The sequence below is a fragment of the Corvus kubaryi genome, unplaced genomic scaffold, assembly GCF_017639235.1.
Source record: "Corvus kubaryi isolate FWS band 111438036 unplaced genomic scaffold, C.kubaryi_AGA036_p1.0 37385, whole genome shotgun sequence".
NCBI classification, from domain to species: domain Eukaryota; kingdom Metazoa; phylum Chordata; class Aves; order Passeriformes; family Corvidae; genus Corvus; species Corvus kubaryi.
This window is the reverse complement of record NW_024581127.1, coordinates 14,647,129-14,668,216: the sequence shown is the minus strand read 5'-3', so window position 1 is coordinate 14,668,216 and position 21,088 is coordinate 14,647,129. Positions and strand designations below refer to the sequence as shown.

Below are 21,088 nucleotides of genomic sequence, written 5' to 3'. Positions count from 1 at the left end.
AAACATAGTTATTTTATTTGTTGAAATGTACAAATACATGTAACGTGCATAGAGCAGTTACATACTTGCTGATGTTTTTAGATAATGTAAATAAATGATATAGGAAACTGTTCTCATAATGTGGATAAACAAACTTATAAAGTAAGGCAAATGAACTTAGCGCTAGGTCTGTTTTGGAAGTTTTGGTGTGAGCATAGTTTTCTGCCCTGGTATAAATGTTTTAAAAACTACTTGCCAACACAAATATAACTAGAAGACTTTCCTAAGAAAATAACATGCTTTGATCATCAATCTGAGCTTTAAAAAAAGTAATTTTAGCAGCATTATTTGCTCTGTAAGTATGTATTTATCCTTTGGGTTTTTTCTCTGTTGAAGTACATCTGTTTTGAAATTCAAAAGCTGATCTTAATTCTTTTTCACTGATACCATATGAGAACTTAAGAGCTATCTCTGACTTTTGGTCCTGCGTGCTTTCAGTTCTGTGATCAGTCTGTGCTGGTTATTGATGTCGTGTGCCAGGAGTCGATAAGAAAATATTGTCACCACAGACCTTCAAGTTTTATATTATATTGAATCACGTATACTGCAAATAACTTCAACTAGACTTGATTCTGTTACTGTATACTCACCTTGAATTATTCCATTTATTCCAAATTTACCCTGTTAAATTTGCTTCCAGACTTAAAGTGCTATTTTTCATGCAACAGAGGTGTTTGGAATTTTTAGACTACATTTCTTCTTGCTTTTTAAAAAGAAACTATGACCAAACAAAAAAAACCCCAGTCAACCTCAAACACTTTTGAATGTTTTCTGTGAGTAGGAATTTGTACAGAATTGCTGGTTGTAATCTTTGTTTTTGGTTATTCTACTGTCTGTTTTTGATGTCTCATAAAAATTCTCAAACTCAAAAGTATGGGTCTTTGATATCAGTGAATCTCAGGGAAATGTATTTCTGGGGAAGTACTTGTAATGTTTTGTTTTGCTTTTTCCACTTCAGCCTTTGAAGTGGAGCTGTTGAAGCTCTGATTTGATATATAACTCTTTCAAAAAGCCCAAACTAATGTTTATTCAAACTTCAGCTTTTATATTAAATTGTTAATGTATATCTCACACTCAAGTATCATTGTGGATTTTTGCTTTCCATGAATTCTACCAGTCTATAGGCAATTCTCCTACACATTTTGATTCTTTTTAAGGGGCATGTGGTAGATAGCATAATTAAAGCAGTATTTTTAATCTTAATTCTGTCAGTTTTACTTGGATTTAAGTGATGCTTTATGCGCAGCAAACCTTGATGCCAGTAAGTGTAATCAACAAGATACAACTTGTGAGGAATAGGGGCATAATGTCATTGAATAAGTAAAAATGCAGTAAAGCTCTGTAATGTATGGGTAGGAGGTTCCTAGAAGCATTAATGATGCATGGTATAAGCAGCTTTTCATAAGGAGGCTTAACTGTTTAAATGGGCCGACTTTTAGTTTTAGCTCAGAAGTCAGCAGTTTGGATCAGAATGAGAGCAAATGATGTGTTTGTTTCACCCATCTGACTGGCCAGTCCTTTTAAGAACAGGGTTTTTTTGTAGATACTATGTATTCATATGACCATGTTGCTGTTATGATAGCTTTGTTCTTTTCATGGGGAATGTTTCCCATGAAATATGTACGTGCTGGACAGATCTGTGTATTAAATGAGTAATATAACTGCAGGGTGTTAAAGCAGCTTGCTTAAATTTTTTGTCTTTCACAGTTGAAGATTTTATTGTATAATTTTAATTACAGAAATTAGTTTTCACCAAGAAAAGGTGAACTTTCAATTCTGAAGAAGAAGAGTTCAACATTTTTGTTATGTGGGGATACCCAGATAAGTCTTAGCTTGCTAGATTGACATGCAGTGTGTACATGTTGTGAAATAACCTGCTGCTTACATTTTTACTGTATCATGACATTTTAGATCTCATTAAGATGTAAAATTGCCCTGTAAATCCTTCTGCCCCTTAGTAATGTGTGTTAGAGTGGGATGTGATTCTAACAAAGGATTTGCATTAACCTAATTGATGATAACCTCTGAATTAAAATTAGTCAGAGTGAGTTGCTAAAGTTCATTTGCACTAATTGAATATGTTATTTCATTTTAAATGAGTCGTTTACTTATTGTTATGAGACAATAAAATGTAAAAAGGCAAATCTGTTTATTATAGCAATGCTAGGGTAATGATTCTGTCTCTAGTAGAATTATTTCCAAACAGGAACTGTATCCAGATTGTTAAATATTAAACAGTGAACATGTAGATCATGTTTTGCATGATAACTGCAGTATCATGTTTAAGTAGATGCATTTTGGGTGACTTAAAGATTCTGGAATAGCAACAAAAAATTGAAAAGCCATCTGTTACTGTGGGCAGAATATTTCCCTGGGTTTCAAAAGGAACAAATACATTAGAATATAATAATTTTGGAATAATAGTACTGCAGATACTGACACTTCAGTTAGCATTTATAAATGTATAAAGTAACAATTGATTCTGTAAAAAATTAAATAGCATGAAATGACTGAAGACCATCTAGAATTTAATTAAAACTTCATTAACAAAGCTAAGCTGAGTCAGCTTCATTGGAAATATATCTTTGTCCAGAATCTTGGCTGGGTTTATGCTGCCTTTAAGCAGCGGATGAGTTTGTTTGAAACAGTCCTCTTTCTAATTAATGGGAGTTAACATATTTTATCTATTTTCAATCATTTCTGATTCTCTTCTAAGTGATTTGAAAATTCTAAATGAAGTATTAATATTTATTCATTTTGTTTTCTTTTTAATTAGTTGCTTGAATATCATGAAGCATTTCCAGATGCTGACAGGAAGAATGTTTTCTTAACTAAGCAAATACGAAACTTAGGTTTCTGCGTTTGCATGGGCCATATGCATATGAGATAAAGATATTATTGCTGCTTATAGTTTCCATGCAGAATTTCATTCAGTTCAGTTCAGGCATGGCAAAAAGGGGAGAGACTGTAAAATTAATATAATGAAAATGATAGGCTTTATCTAGGTCATTTTGTGAGGACAGTGTAATCCTCAGCAGTGGAGATTTTCTGTACCTTTTAAAGTAGGTGGCTGTTAGAGAAGCTTCTTGTGTCTTGGGTGATTATTTACAAAAAATGAAAGGTATGTGTGTGGGTAATTTAATGGGAGAGATGTTGGTGTTAGGGGTCCACAGTGGATGGTTTGCATGTTGTGGCCATGGTTTGTTAGGCTTATGATGCAGCTGTTCAGGAGGGGAGTTTTTGCCAGCCTGACACATAAACTAGAAGTGTAGTATTGGTTGCTGGGATTTCATAGGCAAAGATAACAGAACAACTTATTACACTTTTTTTTAAACTATGTAAGTCAAGTACTGATTGATTTAACTAAATCCTGTTTGTATATTCTGATCACAAAAGGAGAATTATTTTTCATGAAGAGAGGGGGAAGTATGGTACCTAAACAGAGTGTTCCTCCAACTGGTATTGAATATAGCATCTTTTCTCTTTGAATATGTCCCTTTATCTATTAGTATATAAGTAAATAATTGAAAATCAACCCTAGTAATTTTTTTGGCTGTAAACAGAATCAGTACTTTCTGTTAATCTTAAATTGTAGGATTATTGTAAAGCCGTTACTCTGACCACTGAGTCAAGCATAACAAAGTGCCAGTGCTATACTTGGGCAGCTTTGGAAAGTGAATTGTGATGTCTGACAAAGATTATATAAATTTTTGTATATTAAAAGAGCACAGGAAATACCCTCTGAGAGCAAAAAGCTTTTTGCATTCTTACATGTTAAAAACAGAACATATACACTGAAGACAAGGCAAGAGGTCAGGCTTGAATTGCAGCAGTTTATTTGAAGTTAGTGAGAAGAATGGATAACTACATACAACAGCAGATTGCCTCGGAGGGTTGCCGAAGTTGCCGTTGTTGTAAGTGTTGAAGACCTGGTTAGATAAATACATCAGGAACTGTTTTGGCGGAGTTAATCCCACTTGGAGCAGGGGATTGTTATAGGTGACCTGCTCATGTAAATGTTTCTGATGGCCTTATTTTTGATGGCTTTTTAAGCTACTGCTGATACCTGATGTTTGTAATCATAAAAGATGTTGAGAACACTTAGGTTTTACAAGCTTGAACTCTCAAAAATAGTGACATACTAAATTTGTTTATTAGGAGCATCAGTGTTTTGGAGGAGCTAGACCTTGGGTAACCTTAATCTTTTTCGCAATTAGCAGTCAACTGTTACTTCCAAATATGAGTCCGCCTCTGGAAAATTTCAGCCAAGATTCAGTCAGTAAAACTTAGCCAGGTTTTCCCTCCCAAAACTTTAAAGGATCCCTGTCATCTTATTTTATCACATCAAATAGTTTCAATGTGCAGTGTGTTTTTTAATTATAAAATAGTTTCTAGTGAGAAAACATTTTAAAACTTACTTCTCAGCCAACTTTCAAATTCTTAGTATAAAGAATGAAATTACTTCACACCAAGAGTCCAAATGCTTGCGTCATCTTAATGCCTTTTTTTACCTCATTAGCTCGAATGAGGAAAATGAGAGACTGAAGTGTAGCTCTAGTATGGGTATTTGGTTATACAGCAAGTGTGTAATTTGTGCATAGTTTAAAGAGAACAAAGGGAAGAAATGAGTGAAGCTGATGAGCTGGGACAGTGCTGCTGGTTTAAAGTAACATCTTGTTACCGTAGTAACCAGTTGTCTGTACTAATATACCTCTTTAGGATCATTGTGTAATAGCTCAGTAATGTGCATAGTTGAGAAGGAGCTTTGAAAAACTTCTAAAAAAGCAGTTGTGACTGGACAAGTTTAAATGTTCCTTTTTTGTCCATCAAATTCAGATTCAGGTCTATATTCTGTTTTTCCTTGCAATTAAAATAAAACCCAAACAAACAGAGAGGATATTTAATCCAAGGAGTTTTGGTGTTCCGTGTATCATTGTTAGTGTCAAGACAGTGTACCACACCTTTGTGCATAATGTCTGATCTCCGAACTGAGTGTTCACACCAAGGAGTGCTTGTTCCAGTTCAGAGTTTCAGCAGAATTTTTTGAAATCATCTCTATGTCAGTATCATGCAAATTTACCACTGGGAAACAAAATCTGCTCTTCTACTCTTTGCTATGGTAATTAATGCTAATGAAAAGGAGTAAAAATAAAACTTCCCTTGGGAGAGTGGGCGACTGGAATATTGCAATATTGTTTTAAGTTAATTTTTGTATCTTCTTAGTTTCAAGGAGGATTTCCTCACCATTCTTTGGTAAAGAACTTGGAATGTTTTTATCAGTTTAGGTTTTTTGCACCAGCCCTCCCTTTTTTTTTGGACTCAAATGGGATCTTGTCAGACAGGATTCTAGCAATTTAACAGAAAAAAAAAATTGGATGAGCTTAGTGACTGTGTGGCTAACTCTGAATAATCACAATGCTTGTATTAGATTTCTGTGCCTCATGTTTTGATCGGCAGCCAATAAGTACCATGTGTAGACTATATATTAAGCATAGATGTTAACAATATTTCATAAACAAAATGCTGGAAATTAAATGGCTGACATTTAATACTCTTGAGCTTTATGAAGAATGGAAAAAAATCTGTGTGGTTTTAGTTTGCAAATACCTTGTAGAATTTGAAGAAAGAGGCTTCTGCATTTAAGGCATTTACTTCAAGCAGTCGGCTCAAATACTTGGAGTTATTCGTTATTTTGAATTAGTATCTTCAGATATCTGATTAGATTTGACTTAGTACACATATACCAAGTCCAGGGATTGTCCAAAATATTCTGCCTTACATGTAAATTTTATTTCTTTTCTTAAAACTTGCATAACTCAGATATAAAAGGGGACTGCTGTGAAACTTGAGAGCAAAATCTGTATTTCTGTAGTTTCTGAATAACTTGCTATTCTCATTTACTTGTATTTTAGTAATGTATGAAAAGTGTACGTTAAAATTACCCAAATGTCATTCTTTTATGTTAGATCTGTGACTAAACATGCATTATAATTCACATTTATTTTCATTGGGAGTTGTAGCATTGCTATGAACTAGTCATTTTATTTTTGGTGAAAAAGATGAGATGTTTGCAGTGGAAATTTGTAATCTAACTCTTTGGAGACTTGACGTTTTTTTTATTCATTGATGATGTTATTTGTGGCTGGACAGAAATGTACCTCATGGACAGCACCAGTACTTAAAAAGATAACCTCATGTGAAATCCCCTGGTGTGTGGAGGGTACACACACATGACAAATCCAACAAAGCAAAAAAATTAATTAGACAAGTTTTTATAGCTACTTTATATTTTTATATGAGTGAAAATTTAAAAATAAAGCTATGCAAGCCCAGTATACAAAGCTGCAGTTATTGGCGAACTCTCCATAAAGACTTGCTAAAGTCAGTGGCAAAACTCCTACCGATGTCAATGTTAAGTTTCACTGCTGAGACTGTTGAAGAAGCTACTTTCGTTTATGTACCTAAATGGGAAACTGCATTTAGATTTTGGGTTAGAAATTTCACAGCTTAGACTGTTTTTCTCAGCATTCCTTAGTTTAGGGCAAGTTCACCCAGTTCATAAGAAAGAAACACTTGAAGAATTAACACTTCTCTGTCATCTATTTAATGATCGTGGTATTACTTACATTTGCATTTGACATTATGAGTTGCACAGATATAAGAATAGTAATCAGAGAATCTAGTTCCTTGACATAAATGTTCCAGAACAAAATTGCTCAAATAGGATGGCTCTAAAGGTACAGTAACATGGTTATAGCTATTTCAAGAAGCTGTTTGATGCTCAGCTGAGAACCCTGACTTCATTTCCATGACAATTTTTAGTGTGCCATAGTGAGAACTAAAACAAGTTACCTTAAACCATTTTGAAAAATTTAACTTACTTTGCATTGCAGCAGACGAGGGTCATGGGCAAGGTTAGGTCTGTAGCTGAAAAGCAGGAACTTTGCAACCTGTGGAGCCTTGACTACATTATGTTGTATGACCGTGTTGTAGGGCTTGTGGATGTGAATTAGGTGGAACCTTCTAAAAACATGTTTGAATTTTTTTTCCCTCATGGTGTCACTACAGTCCAGTATATGTAGTTGGTTTTTATATTTGAATATTATTCTTTCAAGTAAGAATGGAGGAAAAAGTGTTCTTCAAAGACACAGACCAAACTTTCACATTACCCTAAAAAGTTATCTAAATGCAAAAAGTTCTGTTAGTACAAATGACCCATCGTGAAATGACTACCTCTTTTATTTTGTTGTGTCCTCTTTGAAGATTGTGCTTTTTGGCATAGGGAATACTTGAAGAAGTGTGTGAATGGAAGAGGCAGCTTTCTTTTGAAAGTGCAAACATTTGGGTTACTTTAAGATTGCCATTGATTATAGTCACATGTTCTAAATGCCATCCACACACAAGAAGAAGATGTATTCTACAGAGATGGCTAACCACTTCAAGATGAGAACTATTGTACTGATAATGTTCACAGAAGTAGAAATACAGTATTTCCATGGTGCTTGTGATGTGTGTGGTATAGGATGAAATGGGCTTTTTGTTTTGCTTTTGCAAAGTTGTAAATTTTATCGTGATTTCTGTCTAAAGAGTTTCCATTAACTAGTAGAATACAACTGTGAGGCAAGATGAAGAGACCTGCGTAAGTACGCCTACCTTCAGGCAGGTTCATGTAACAAAGGCATTAAATTAAAAAATGAAACGAAGGCTTGTCCTTTTGTATTTTTTCTGTGACTTAAAATTTGGCAAGATGTGAGCAACTGTGTGCAGTCCACCTTCAGTGCTACTTTAGAGAAACAGAAGGAATTGGCAGGAGTGCGTTGGTTGTAGTGCAGCTTGGTGTGTATATGCTCAGCTGTTTCATTTGTTGTCTCTTGAGCTGGCTAACTTCCTTTTCATGGGGTTTAAAGACCTAATTTCCAATGGTTATTCTTCCTTACATAAAGTTTTGAATGGTACTATTACAGCCTTTTGACGGAATGATGTTATGGCCAAATAATGCACCTTTTGCTTACACTGTGCAGTTAACAGGATTTAAATCTAAAATTTTGCAGTTGCTTTTTTATTTAAAAAAGAAAACTGAAAATCTCAAGTCCCAAACGGTTTTCAGAGTAAAGAATATATGCAAAGAAAAAGAGATGGAAAAGAGTTGATACCTCTGAAAGGGATTTCTAAAGGATTTAGGGGAAAGAGTGGTAGGTGGAGGAAGGCCAAACTCCATGTTAATTACGCATCCCTGTGAAACTCAAGAGTCTTGTTTTCTTCTCTCTGCTGGCTGCTGACTTAATAGCAACAGCCCAGCGATCATCTCAGAGATGAGCTAGTTCAAAACTACAGGGGAAGATAGTGACAGTGGAAACAGTGGTTAGTTTGAAACTACCTGACCTGTTTTCCATGTTTTAAAGAGCTGTTGCTATGGCAACAGCAGCTCACCGAGGACGAGCGCTGTGAAGGTTCAGCAGTCATGTGTGCGTGGAGTGGCTGGATTGCTTCCAACATCAAACTGTGCTCCCTGCACCCACCTTTTTTACAGATTCCTATGCTACCCTAGAATTAACACAGGTTCATTAGAAAACACATTTTCCAAACCCTACTGAGCAGTTTATTAATTTAACTTGGTTTCAATTAATTTCTTCCTTTGTACATCTCATCTCATTGCAGCTTCCCAGAATAGAACACCTCCAAAGAATGATAGTACCCTGTGGTCCTCATACTGTCCTGTCACCAAATACAATGGTAATTTTCTTCTGCAGTTCCATATCCCATGCTGTGGAAGTCAGCAAACACAAGCTGTTAGACCATAGGTTAAGGAGAAATTAATTTCAGAACTGAGATACATTCATTGAAAAATAACCTGACAGTTTTAATCAGTGAATTGCTGTCTAAAATGCCTCTACTGCTGGCAGTTGCCGTTCTAACATGTGGAGGTGAGAGGATTTTGCAGATGGCCAATTCAAGACACTATTTTACAGCTTACATTGAAAATCGGTGCAGTGAACTTCACCTGGCATCTGGAGTGTACTGTGCTTCTTGTGAGAACTGTCACTTAGCAGGTGGACAGCAGTATAGTATGACAACGGAAGGTTTGGTTAGTAGAGATGTAATAGAATTTTCAATTTAGGGCATTTTTCATGTTATGAAATTAGAAGAGTGGTTGTAACGTGACCTGTGTCTAAAAGGAAAGTACATTTTTGCCAAGAACAAATTCCAGGAGGTAGACCTTGTTTTTACTGCTTCTCGAATTCACAGGAGTAGTTGGGACCCCAGCGAAGCATCTTAGGGTAATACTGGAGCCTCTGCCTACTGAGTGGGAGATATGACAGAAAGAATACTCTAGCTAGCTGCTTTTTTTTATTCACCAAATCTATTGGCATTATTTTGGACTTTTTCTTGTTGAGCCATGGATTGACAGTCTTCCTTCATCTCTAACAAGCAGATTATAAGACCAAATATGAAGGAGAATGTTCATCTGTGATCTTTAGTTTGTTGGTTATGTCAGAAAAAGTAGTATTTGTGAAGGGTTCTCAATGCAAAAAAGAGTTAAAAATCTGTGTTCAGATGCTGAAATCAAATGGTCAAAAGTTAAGGAATTGTTCATTTATGATCTCTTGACCACTTATGGGCCCATTATTTAACTGAGTTTTAACCCATAGTCATGTAATTAAAAAATGTGTTACAGTGCTATAATTAGGAAAAAAAGCAAAATTAAGGTTGCCTAAAGAATTGTAAGATGTTCTTCCTTAGTGTCTTTCAAGTATTCTACTTAACATTCTTTCATGGTTTTATATATGGAATCACAGAATGTAATTTCATATCAATTTGAAAAAGAAAAGGAGGGAGAAGAGCAACACTTTTTCCATGCACACACAAAAGCCTTTCATTGCGCAACATCAGTGAGGTCTAAGCACTGTATTGTTAACTACTGGTACCCAGATCATATATGCTGACTGGCAGAGAGAGGAAATCAAAAGGAGGAATAGACTACTGGGAGTCTGGATGGAGGCAACAGAGAATACAACAAAACAAGGAAGATCACCTGTCTTTCTGCTGGTCATAAGATAGGAGTAATATGAGCAGATGCATTACTCTGAACAAGACACAGATGGCTTTGACCACCAGTCATTGTGGCAGAGAATCAGTCCAGCCTGGCCTTCATGTAATAGTGCACATGCGACAGAGTTGCCCAGTAGATGTGTTATAATGTGTACTGAGATGAGAATAGGGACTGATAAGGTAAGATGTGAGAGGTCATGTATCAATTATTTCTGCTTCCATGAAAAGTGGCAGTATCCTTAAAATGCTTCTAAAAAAGGGAGTTGGACTGTATGGTCTTTAAAGGTCCCTTCAAACCCAAACCGTTGAATGATTCTATGCATATGCATTTGTGGCTCAGAAGGCCACTGGCAGCTGCATAAAAAAGCACAGGCAGCAGGTCCAGGGAGGTGATTCTTCCCCTGTGCTCAGCTCTCATGCATGAGTCCTCACCTGAAGTACTGCATCCAGCTTTGGAATCCTCAATGCAAGAAAGATGTAGATTTGTTGGACTGGGTCCAGAGGAAGGATGCAAAAATGATCAGAGGGGAAGAAAGGCTGAAGCAGTTGGGGTTGTTCAATATGGAGAAGAGAAGGCTCTGGGGAGGCCATACTGTGGCCTTCCAATATCTACGATGGAGTTTTAAAAAAAGATGGAGAGAGACTTTTTACCAGGGCCTGTAGCGGAAGACAAGGTGCAATGACTTTAAACTGATTCAGTGAGCTGCAAGTGCATATTTGAACTGAAAGATTTTTTTTTTTATAAGGTTGCTGAGACACTGGAGCAGATTGCATAGAGAACTTGTGGATGCTCCATGCATGGAAGTGTTCAAATATTGGATGGGGCTTTGAGCAGCCTGATCAAGCGAAAGATGCCCTTTCCTATGGCAAGGGGGTTGGATTATAGATGGTCTTTAAAGGTCCCTTCTAACACAAACCATTTAATGATTCTATGAAAACTATGAGGAGGAAGGAGTGGCAACAAGGAACTTTTATTGACTGACCATAATTGCTCACCATCCGTCCCTCTGTGTTGTTGGGGGAGTAGTGGCTATGAGTAGAAGAGTCTGTAATGAATGAGTGAAGTCAAGCCTGGGAAGGGAAAGAGACCAAGTATTGCTTCAGTGGTTTTCTGTTGTTGGTTGGTTGGTTGGTTCTCACTACATGAATCTATTTATATTGGCAATAAATTAAATTTGCCCCATGTCAAGCATGTTATGCCTGTGATGGTAAATTGTAAGCAATCTCCCTGTCTTTATCTTGAGACACAAGCTTTCTCATCCTATTTTCTCCCACTATCCTGATAAGAAAGGGGGCAGAGTGAGCAGCTGGGTGGGCATTTGGCTGTTAGCAAGACTTAACCCACCTCACCTGCTAAAACTCATTTCAGCAATCTTCTATAGCTAGAAGCTCATCTCCGTCTCTGACATATGAATAAGTTTTCATGATCTGTATCAGCTCTTCTCTGTCTTTTCCTGATACAGCACTTCTGTCGTGCAGTCACAGCTCAATAACTAAGAAGCGCCATTGCAGATGCTCGCTTTATTGGAAAGAGTGCCAGGTCTGGTTCCTCCTCAGTGATCCAAAGCACAAATACCATCTGTCCTACAGTTAAGATCACTTCAGTGAGTTTCTACATAAGTGCTCACACATGCCAGATACAGAGAATCAGTCTAGCTGCTTTTTCATTTCTTTTTTCGGAGCTGTCCTCAAATTGCCCCATGACACATGTACAGAAGTACTGCTTCCAAATTCCTACTCATTAAAGTCGTCAGCTTTCTCTGGAACTTCTTAGAAGAAGGCCTTATCTGCAGTAGAAGGGCTACAGGGTGGCCTGAATGCATTTCTTGGCTGTTCACTGGAGTGAACTTTTGTCCTCAGAATTGTGATCGTCAGAGCTGCCTTGGAGTCTTCTTGGTATTTTGCAACAGCTAGGTGATTGGCAAGTAGGTACACTCATGACTGTCTCAGTCTTACAGCTGGTGATGTTCATGAGGCAGGCACATGCTTTGTTCAGATACACCCAAAGGGTGATTGTGGTTGAAGCAATTGATCCCACCTGGCCCATCTCACCATGTTCTCCAGTGTGGTAATTAAGAAGAGTCTAACCCTCTGTATGTCAAGAATGCCAAGAACATACTAGGACAATAATTTCTGTGAACAAAAAAGGAGGCATGAGATCTTTATGCTCTGTAGAAAAGGTGATTATATGTGGAATTGATATATGTAGTATAAGACTCATTGACTAACCCTCATAATATTGGGTAGTGTGGACTGGAGAATTTTGAGTGAATAGACTTCAAAAAGGTACTCAAGCCAGTTTTGTGGTACATGAGATGCTTAAATGGGCCTATTTTTTCCCTGATAATGAAGAAGAAATATTTTTTATTAGGTGAATAAATATTTTTGGTCTTGGCCTGGTTTATCCACAGGGTCCCATTTGGATACCTCTTTAATCCAACAGTCACAGTCATTTTACTCGCCTTTTTCTATAACTTTATTTACAGATTTACAACATATTCCAAGTTGGAAGGAACCCACAAGGATCATGGAGTCCAACTCTTTTAAGTGAATGGCCATATGGGGGTCAAACTTGCAACCTTGGCATTATTAGCCCCATGCTCTAACCAGCTGAGCTAATTTTGGGGTTGATTATTACTGATCCTTAGAAAGTTACAATATTCTAAGACCTAAGTTGACCCTAGCTTCATGAAGGCAGGTTTTATTCCATAATCTCTTCTCCATGGTAACAGTTAATTTTGGGTTTTCAGGCTTACTGTCATGGGACTTTCATTGCCTGATGCCTTAAGTGTTACTCCAGATTGTGGAAAGTATCCTGATCATACACTGGTCCTCTGAGAACACCCGTGTGAAAAAGTGTTCGGAAGTTCACTCTGTGTACACACAAGTGAACCAGTTTCTGTGGGTGATGGTAAGCTTTGTACTCATCCTATATGTCTTGAGGGGGAGGTCTCCTTCCCCTTGGTCAGAATAATTTTTTGAAAACAAAAATAGCAGTTATTCTTTAGGCAATCTTTAGGAGTACACCTTGTTCCTGGAACGAGTTCGCTGTATTCTTCAGCAAAATTTCTCAATATGAAGATTTATAATAAGAGTTTTCTGGCTGATCTAATGAACCAGTGTTTTATTGAGACTTTAATGTTACCTTTACATCCCCTTATGGATCATCTCTGTAAGTTCATGGCTGCATGATTGCTTCTTCAATTTTTTAATTCTTTGAGTGAAAATAATATTTTCTAGTGATTGCTACATACTTAGGAAAATATATCTTGAGTCATATGGGCTTTCTCTATGTTGAAAAAAACTCTGTAAGTTTGCATTTGATGTGGTTCCTGCAGCGTCTGAATCAAGCCAGGAAATCACCCTGCCTGTGTTCTTACCAAAGTCACACACATCTGAGATGTCAGATTTTTTTTTTTTTTTTCAATTTTTATTTTTTTATGTGGACAAGAAGGTTTAGGAAGATTGTTCAGCTTTTCAAACAGATGGCAAAAATGCCTGTGTGCATGATGATTTCCTCACAAGGAGATAGTGTGGTAGTATGCTGGGTGAGGATCTCCTGCAAGAGGGCTAGAGGTGTGACTCGTGTATCCACATGAGCACAAGTGTGCTTTGAGATGTGAGAAATGTGTCTATCCCTAAGACTTGCAGATTTGTTCCTGTAAATTCCATATGTGCTTTTCTGTAAGCATGGTACCATCACTGGGGGCTTCTGTGCATGATGCAGCTCAAGTGGTTCTTAAGTTGCTGCTTTCCTTAAGGTTTTACATATCCTCTTCAGTAAAAACCAGTGGGTTCAGCTTGTAATGGAACTTCAAGAAATTGCATTCATGTGTATATACCTAACTCCGTATGCGGTCCCATTAAAAGTTACTGGGGATTCTGGATATGAGGAACCAAGGATGTGCATTTACCAGTTGGTACCTCACATCTGCAACCTCCACAGCATGAACTAGAGTGCATATGCCTGTGAGTATTTCAGAGACCAAAAAACCCCAATCTTTCTACAGTTGTGCATAGAGCATCACATTTCAAGGATGTTCTGGTTACTGCTCAGTAGCTTATTTTTGGATGTTGCTGTATATTACTATCTATAAAAAAGAAAAAAGCCCTGTGGGAATCAAACAGCAAATTTCAGGAAGGATACTTCTGCATTCATCCACTAGTTTAATGATATAAGAGGAATTATGAGAGAAGAAAATGTGAATTCAGAAGAAACTTTTGCTTGAAGAATCCTACATGTAGATGTGTGGTTTGTTGCATAACAACCACTCAGTTAAGTTTTGGGGTTGTTAATTTCACACACTATTGGAAGAAAATGAAAATAGTAAAACCACCATGAGGCTGCAAGTCTTCTGGTAACATTGGAAACTGTAATGCTTGTTCTCTTTTACTGCCAGGTTTATGGTTTTGATTTTCTATCTGGGCATTTAGAAGAACTAGGATTTCTGTTCAGTAGTAAGGCATTCTGGGACAAACATGAGGGGAGAAACTTCAGCAGCAATCAAAATTAGAGGAAAGCTTGGACTGCAGTTATTCTCCATGGCAATACAATGCAATTGTAACCATATTAGAGAAAGCAGAGTTGTGGAGGTAAATAGTTGGTGTAATATATTGAGTTATACTTTTACATGTCAATATGACTATAGAAGACATTCACATTCTCTTATTTCAGCAGCTGTTAGTATTTTGGTTAAAACTAAAATTCTTTTGATAGCCATACAGTATGAAAAAAGAAAGAATAGAAAGAAGATGGCTCTTGAAATTGGGTAGAAGGTGGTTGGAGTTTTTTTTGAGAGGCTGCTTTATTTCTTTAGGAATTGATGTTAAATCCCAGTCACCTGATAACTCCATAAGTAAAATATGGAGTCAAAACTTGTTTTACACTTTCCTGTGTAAGACTGATGAGAGCATTTGCAACCCTTGTTTTAAGTGTTTTTTCTTGCCTTTTAATTGTTTCCTCTTGCTGGTACACAAACAGATTCACTTTATTTCATTCTTTATTCCACCTTTTCACTCACTAGAAATGGTAAGCACAACACTGTGTGGAGGCAGTTAATGAATGAATGGTTAGATCAAATAATTTGTATTAAATAAACCGATGTCAGCTGTGATTTTTCATGTTTTTTGGTATGGACTCTGAAGATTTTCTAGCCACTCATTTGTACCTATCAACTACTTAAGCTTTCTTATGTCTGTAAGGTTTATCTCTGGCTTTGCTTCTCTGAGAATACCTAATGACACTCCTTGACTCTCTCATCCCTCTTCTTTCCAAGTACCAGGTTTCTACCTCTAATTCAGCAAAGCATTAAGTTTGCTTGCCTGTGTTATTTAGGTTGTAATTTACAAATTGTGTCTATAATAACGCTTCTTTAGTCAAGAGTCTATCTTCAGTTATGTGGAAAAATCTGCAGAGTCTCAATAGTAGTTTGCATCTGCCACTAAATTGCAAGTAGAAACGGTTACCTTGAAAACACCTTGCTTTTGAGGAAAACTTGCTTCTGCTGCTAATTTGTGGGCAGGCAAAATTTTTCCAAAGACATGTACTTGAATACACTACTACTTGAGGATCATTGATGTCTGACCTTATCTCTCTGGAGTTTTCCAAAACAATCTAGAAATACTGACTCTTTAAGTTGTGGGGGAAAAATAAAGGAAGTTATTTTCCTCCTTCAAATTAAAAGCAGAAAGGTCCGAAAATATTGTAAGTAGATGGTTTTCTTGTGAAGGATATAAAAGGTGACCTATGTAGACTATCATGATTTTTTGGGGTCTTTCAAAATTTTTATTTCAGATAAACTTGAGTTTCATTTTCCCTTTATGTTTTAAAGGAGACATAACATAAAGAAAATATTAGGCACAAAACCACACAAGTCTACTGGTAGTATCCAATACAATATCCAAAATGAGAAAAATGCTTTATTCTTTCAGTGGTTTTTGAGCTACTTATACTACGGATGTGTTCATATGGTAATTCAAATTTGAATACATGTGGAGGTTGTCCTAAAGTAAATTAGCAACTGAATATTGATTCCAGTCGTTTCTTTCCTTATGTTTTACTCTATTTTTTTTTTTTTAGTAGGGTAGTTCTTGTCTAAACTATTATTAATCAGAAGAATGAGAGATTAAAATTACTTACTAAATGATCTTTTCTGTATCCCTAAAGTAGATGTGCTACCAAATACTTTTTCTAGATTAGCTTGACATGTCTGAATTTAAGGTACTTCCATTACTTTCCTTGGGGAGGGCTGTGTCACAGTTTTATAGATCTGACAGCTAAACAATATTTTTTAATCTTCAGTTTAAAATTTTATGATGTTATGCGTAATTAAAGCTTTTTGAACAATCTTCAACAGTTCTTACTCCTCCAAGGAGGAATAACTTACTCAAGTCATATAGGTTATTAAATCTTCCCTTGCATGTCTGCCTTAGGGAGAATATTGCACAACTAAAACAATGTATATATGAGTGTTTAAATACCCACCCTAGAAGTTATGATAAAGATTTGGCATTCATGTCTACTTTGAAGATCCCTGAAGCATAAACAAGTTGTCAGTAGCAGTCAAGAATATGATCAGTTCCCCCATGTATCGATTCTGTATTTGCATCATGAGCATTTGCAGGTGGGAATAGCTGGTTCTCCAGGAACAGGACAGCTGTCATCAGAATACTAATTTTAAGTTGTGACAAGTCATCCCTGGTTCTGGAACCATAGTACAGGAAACCCTTGTAAAAACCTTGTAAAACCCTTGTAAAAACCCTTATAAATGCCTTGACAACAGCCAGGGGAGATTAGTTAGGCTGTGTGTCATCCTCTTGAAGGAGCTACTTTCTTTCCCTACAGTTGAACAGACTCTAGAGAGACTCAGAAAAAAGGTTTTTGAGCTGAGTCTTTCTTTTTGGACACAAAGACAAAATACTGTCAAATGAAAAACCAACCAACCAAAAGCCCTCTGTTGTTTCATGTGTAAGCTGTTTTTATATACCGTGTAAATAAATTCTTGGTCTCACAGAAGGAAGAGGCTAGGCACTGGAAGACAGCAAGGAATTTATCACCAGGGATGCTGCCAGGATTATTAAAATAGTTGTGTATTGTAGAAAGCAGAGATGGACCCATTATCAGACTCAGTGTGTCATTCATGTAATTCAGTGGTTTGTAGGAGTGTTTTTTTTATAGTGGGTGACTTTTGCCTTGGACTGTATTGTGATGTCTTATGCCTGTTATTAAGGGCTTTAGAGAAGAGAGTATCTGCTACTATACATATATTGAGATAGGTTAATTAAATTCATCACTATAAATGTGAATGCCCACTTATGGAAATAGTATTTGAAACTTTTAAGTTCATCTCTTAGTTCCAGTACAAAAGAAGAGAAGATAATAGGGATGAATTTGCACTCATTTTTAGGATTGTGTTCTTATTTTTGCTGTAGATTTGCCTTCTTGCAATATTTTTGACAACTATATTGTGCTGTCATTTGAACTATAATTATGTGCTTTGAACAATGCAGAGGCTAAATAATGTCAAGTTTTTTTGAATCAGATTTAATTGAACTAAAAGATTATTTTAATTTTCTTGCATTATGCTTGTGAAATGGTGATTTTTATTTTTATTTTATGTTGCTATTTAGGGAAATAATCTTCAGGAAAAACTATCATGGTTTTCAATTTGCAGTTAAACTGTATTTTAACTGTTTGTGCCCATTAATTTCAGAGTTTGTGAGAACTCAGGTATAGAGCATTTTGTCCTGCATAGTCTCAAGGCTTTTTTTCCAGATTATCTTTTTAACTGCTGATATTGATTTTATTTCCCTGTGCTAATGTAACATGCCTATTTGCTCCAGGTTGTTTATGTCACTAGCATTGTTTGATGGACAGGATTATTTTCACTTCAAAGTAGCATAGCCATGCTAGATCTGAAGAGAATGAAATACTGTTTGAATTTATGACATGTTATTTTTGTGTTATGTTAGCAGGTGCCATGTTTGTGCATCTGGCATAGCCTAGGTTGTGAAAACAGGATTTTCTGGTAGAGCTAAAGCAACGTCATTGCCCTGACAGAGACCTTTTGGTTGAGAGAGCACAGTGAGAAGGATTCAGATCTGAGTATTTATTCAGGGACTTCCTTAATTATAGTCTTGTAATGGAAAAAAGTTAATAAATGCTGTTATCAGGAGAATGATGACAGAGAAACTGAAGGTGTGTGATTTCACAATGAGTTCATAGCAGAGCTGGAATACAACACAAGAGTCCTGCCATCAGGTCTCATTTGAAGTGTAAATTCTGCTCACTCCCATATATCTCATCTTAATTTTCTAAGATGTACTACTTTGTGACAAATCTCATTTAGATCATATCCCCTCCTGAGCAGTTTGGAATGTGTCTGTGTCAGGCATTGGAGTCTTGGTTTGGATGCTATTGCATTTCAGTTAAATAATTAGTGATATATGTAATTGTTTAATCACAATCTATTACATATATGGTTTATGTTGTAAAATCTTTTCTTACTATTTCATTTATTTCAATATATTTATTGAATTCTGTCAGTGAAGTATTAAAAGTTTAGGATGCTTTTCTCCTTCAGACAATCAATGTTATTATTAGTTTGCCAGCCAAATAAATTAAGCAATGGATGTTTGTCAACATTCATGGTAACCATGAATGTATTTGCTTATCTATATAGGATACTTTTATATGAATTCGTTGAACCTATTAATTTGTTAAGAATTATTTTTTTCAACAAATATTACCTATTCAGACCTAATATACACGCAAAACACTAAATTTCTTGTCATGTATGTTCAAAACGTTGGCTGTGTCAGCGGTGACAGTAATCTGTTCCCATGCTGAAACATTGTCAAAATCTCTAATAACCAACTTCTCTACCCTTGTGTGCTGGAGTATTCTGTTACAGAAGTATGCTGTGGTCAGCAATATGGAACATAGACCGGTATTCAGGGAGTACATCTTTGAATGCCAGCTCTTTGTGAAATAGCCAGTAGTTCGGGAGATCTTTGTTGAGCATGCTCAGATTCTAATTCCTGTCCTTCCTTATACTATTACTGACATAATTTACCTCGTATGCACTTCACATTTGCTGTTCTGACATGCTGAGGTGGGAAGTGCTAGGGCTGTAACGATAACCAATATAAAATGATATAAAATCTGGTTATATTACAGGAATTTTAGGCCTTACTGAATTTTGTGTAGGCATTACATTCTGTTGACTTTAAATCCCAGATGCTTTAATAAATATGCTTCTTAACATTTCTTGATCACAAGTAGGAGTAAAAAAACGTTTATCAGCTGTGTGAAGACCATTCATTATTATATTGAAACATTCTTCTAAAACCAACCTGTCACTGAAACTCTTCAACACAACTGAAGATGGAATTAAAGCAAATATTCAGTTTCAAGCAGATAAGTAACCACATTGAGCAGTAGAATACCTGATGTATTTAATTAAGTTTCTGGTATTAGAACCTTTTGTTGCCTCTTTTGCAGCATGTTGTCGTGGCTATAGCTTCATGTTCCCTTTGCTAGTAGTTGCAGTACTCAGACAAAACCACTAAAAAAAGTTGCTTCAGCTTCAACAGGCTGCTGCTTGACAAATCTAGATCTGGTATAGTCCAACACATTAAATATATCAGTAGTGCGAATTTGGTGTTTACCTATAGAACTGTTTATAGCACTATTGAAATCTAAGAGGGATTTGCATTAATAATGAGGAAAGCCATAAAGGGTGTGTACAGATGTTTCCTAATGCAATAAGTCTGTTGCTCTAAAGCCATATGATCACATTTGGAAAATTGCTATTGCATGTCTTGGCAGTTCGTTAAAAACTGAAAAAGTTAACTGTTATTTTGATAGACTAAGTTCAAGGTCATCCTTTGTTTAAATGATGTTTTGTTTTCTGTAATTAGACCATGCCAGGTGTATTAAGTATGTAATTAAAACCAGAAGGTTTGGCTAATTCAGAGTAAATGAGAATGAAATACAAGGTCATTATTCGTCTCTAGTGAGACTCCAGAAGAACAGCGCACATGGAACTATTTATAAAACATTTTACATGGTCAAAAATTGCTTTAGGTTGCTGTCCATGGCTTTTAAATCAAACTGCTCACAGATTTTTACTAAAGTACCTGTAGCATAGAAATATGTTCCCATGCCTAGTGTTGAATTTGAATGGAAATAAAATATATATGATGTATAATTTTATGGCATAGATTATAAAAAAAAAAAAAAAGAAGGTAGTAGGAGAGCCTATGAGGCAGTCTTTTATTAGGGTGAGCTTCCACTGACAGCCACAGTACTGAGCAACTGGTTCAAAGCATCAGAAATAATACTTGAAAGAGAATAGACTACTTTTGTACCAGTGAGTTGAATTTCTTGCTCTGTAAATACTTAGTGTAGTAAGGTGATAGCAAATTTCCTCCATAGTACACAGTAATCAAACCTTAGTGGAGGCAGAATCCATTATGATATTCATTGGTTCTGCACCTCTGACCTCCCCTGAGGCCCCTGTGGTTCTCCCTGTATGGGGTGGGAGTGGATTGTAAACTACAGATCTGACCAGTCCAGGGCAGAGTCCATGGACGTTGGTTTAACCAGAGAGACTTCCGTGGTCTTCCATCTCCCACGGTTAGCATTCTGGTTTTTTCATACCATGTATACTTTTGGAGAAGAGTTGAAAAGAAATAAAGTGTGCTGCTTCGATTTCCTGTATGCAAGTGAAATCCCTTGGATTTGTCATACAAAAATTAAAATAGTCCAAAGCTACAGGGGTACATAATATTTAGGGTAGGACTTACAAAAGTGATAGGTGTTTGGCTCTTGGGGATTTTTTGGGGGTTATGGAGAGTTCAGTTTTTTGGGTTATTCTCTTTTGGGATTGTTTTCTTTCTTGTTGTTGTTGTGGTTTAGTTGTTTGGGGAGTGGGTTTTTTTTTCCTGTTGTTGTTTTGTGTTGTTTGGCTGTGTTTTGTTTTGGTGGTTCTTTTTT

General features: G+C 36.3%; 1 protein-coding gene across 2 annotated transcripts in view; it reads left to right on the top strand.

Moving 5' to 3' along the window:
- The window catches only part of STK3 (serine/threonine kinase 3), a 139,055-nt gene that overhangs the window by 86,359 nt on the left and 31,608 nt on the right, over positions 1 to 21,088 (top strand). The window contains exon 11 of one of the 2 annotated variants that reach the window (XM_042035732.1): positions 12,840 to 12,884. The exons of the other annotated variant lie outside the window; for it this stretch is intronic. Within the exon in view, the coding sequence (XP_041891666.1) occupies positions 12,840 to 12,869 (30 nt within the window). The 3' untranslated portion in view covers positions 12,870 to 12,884. Of the gene's footprint in view, positions 1 to 12,839; positions 12,885 to 21,088 lie in introns of those variants that run through there. 2 annotated transcript variants of the gene reach the window in all.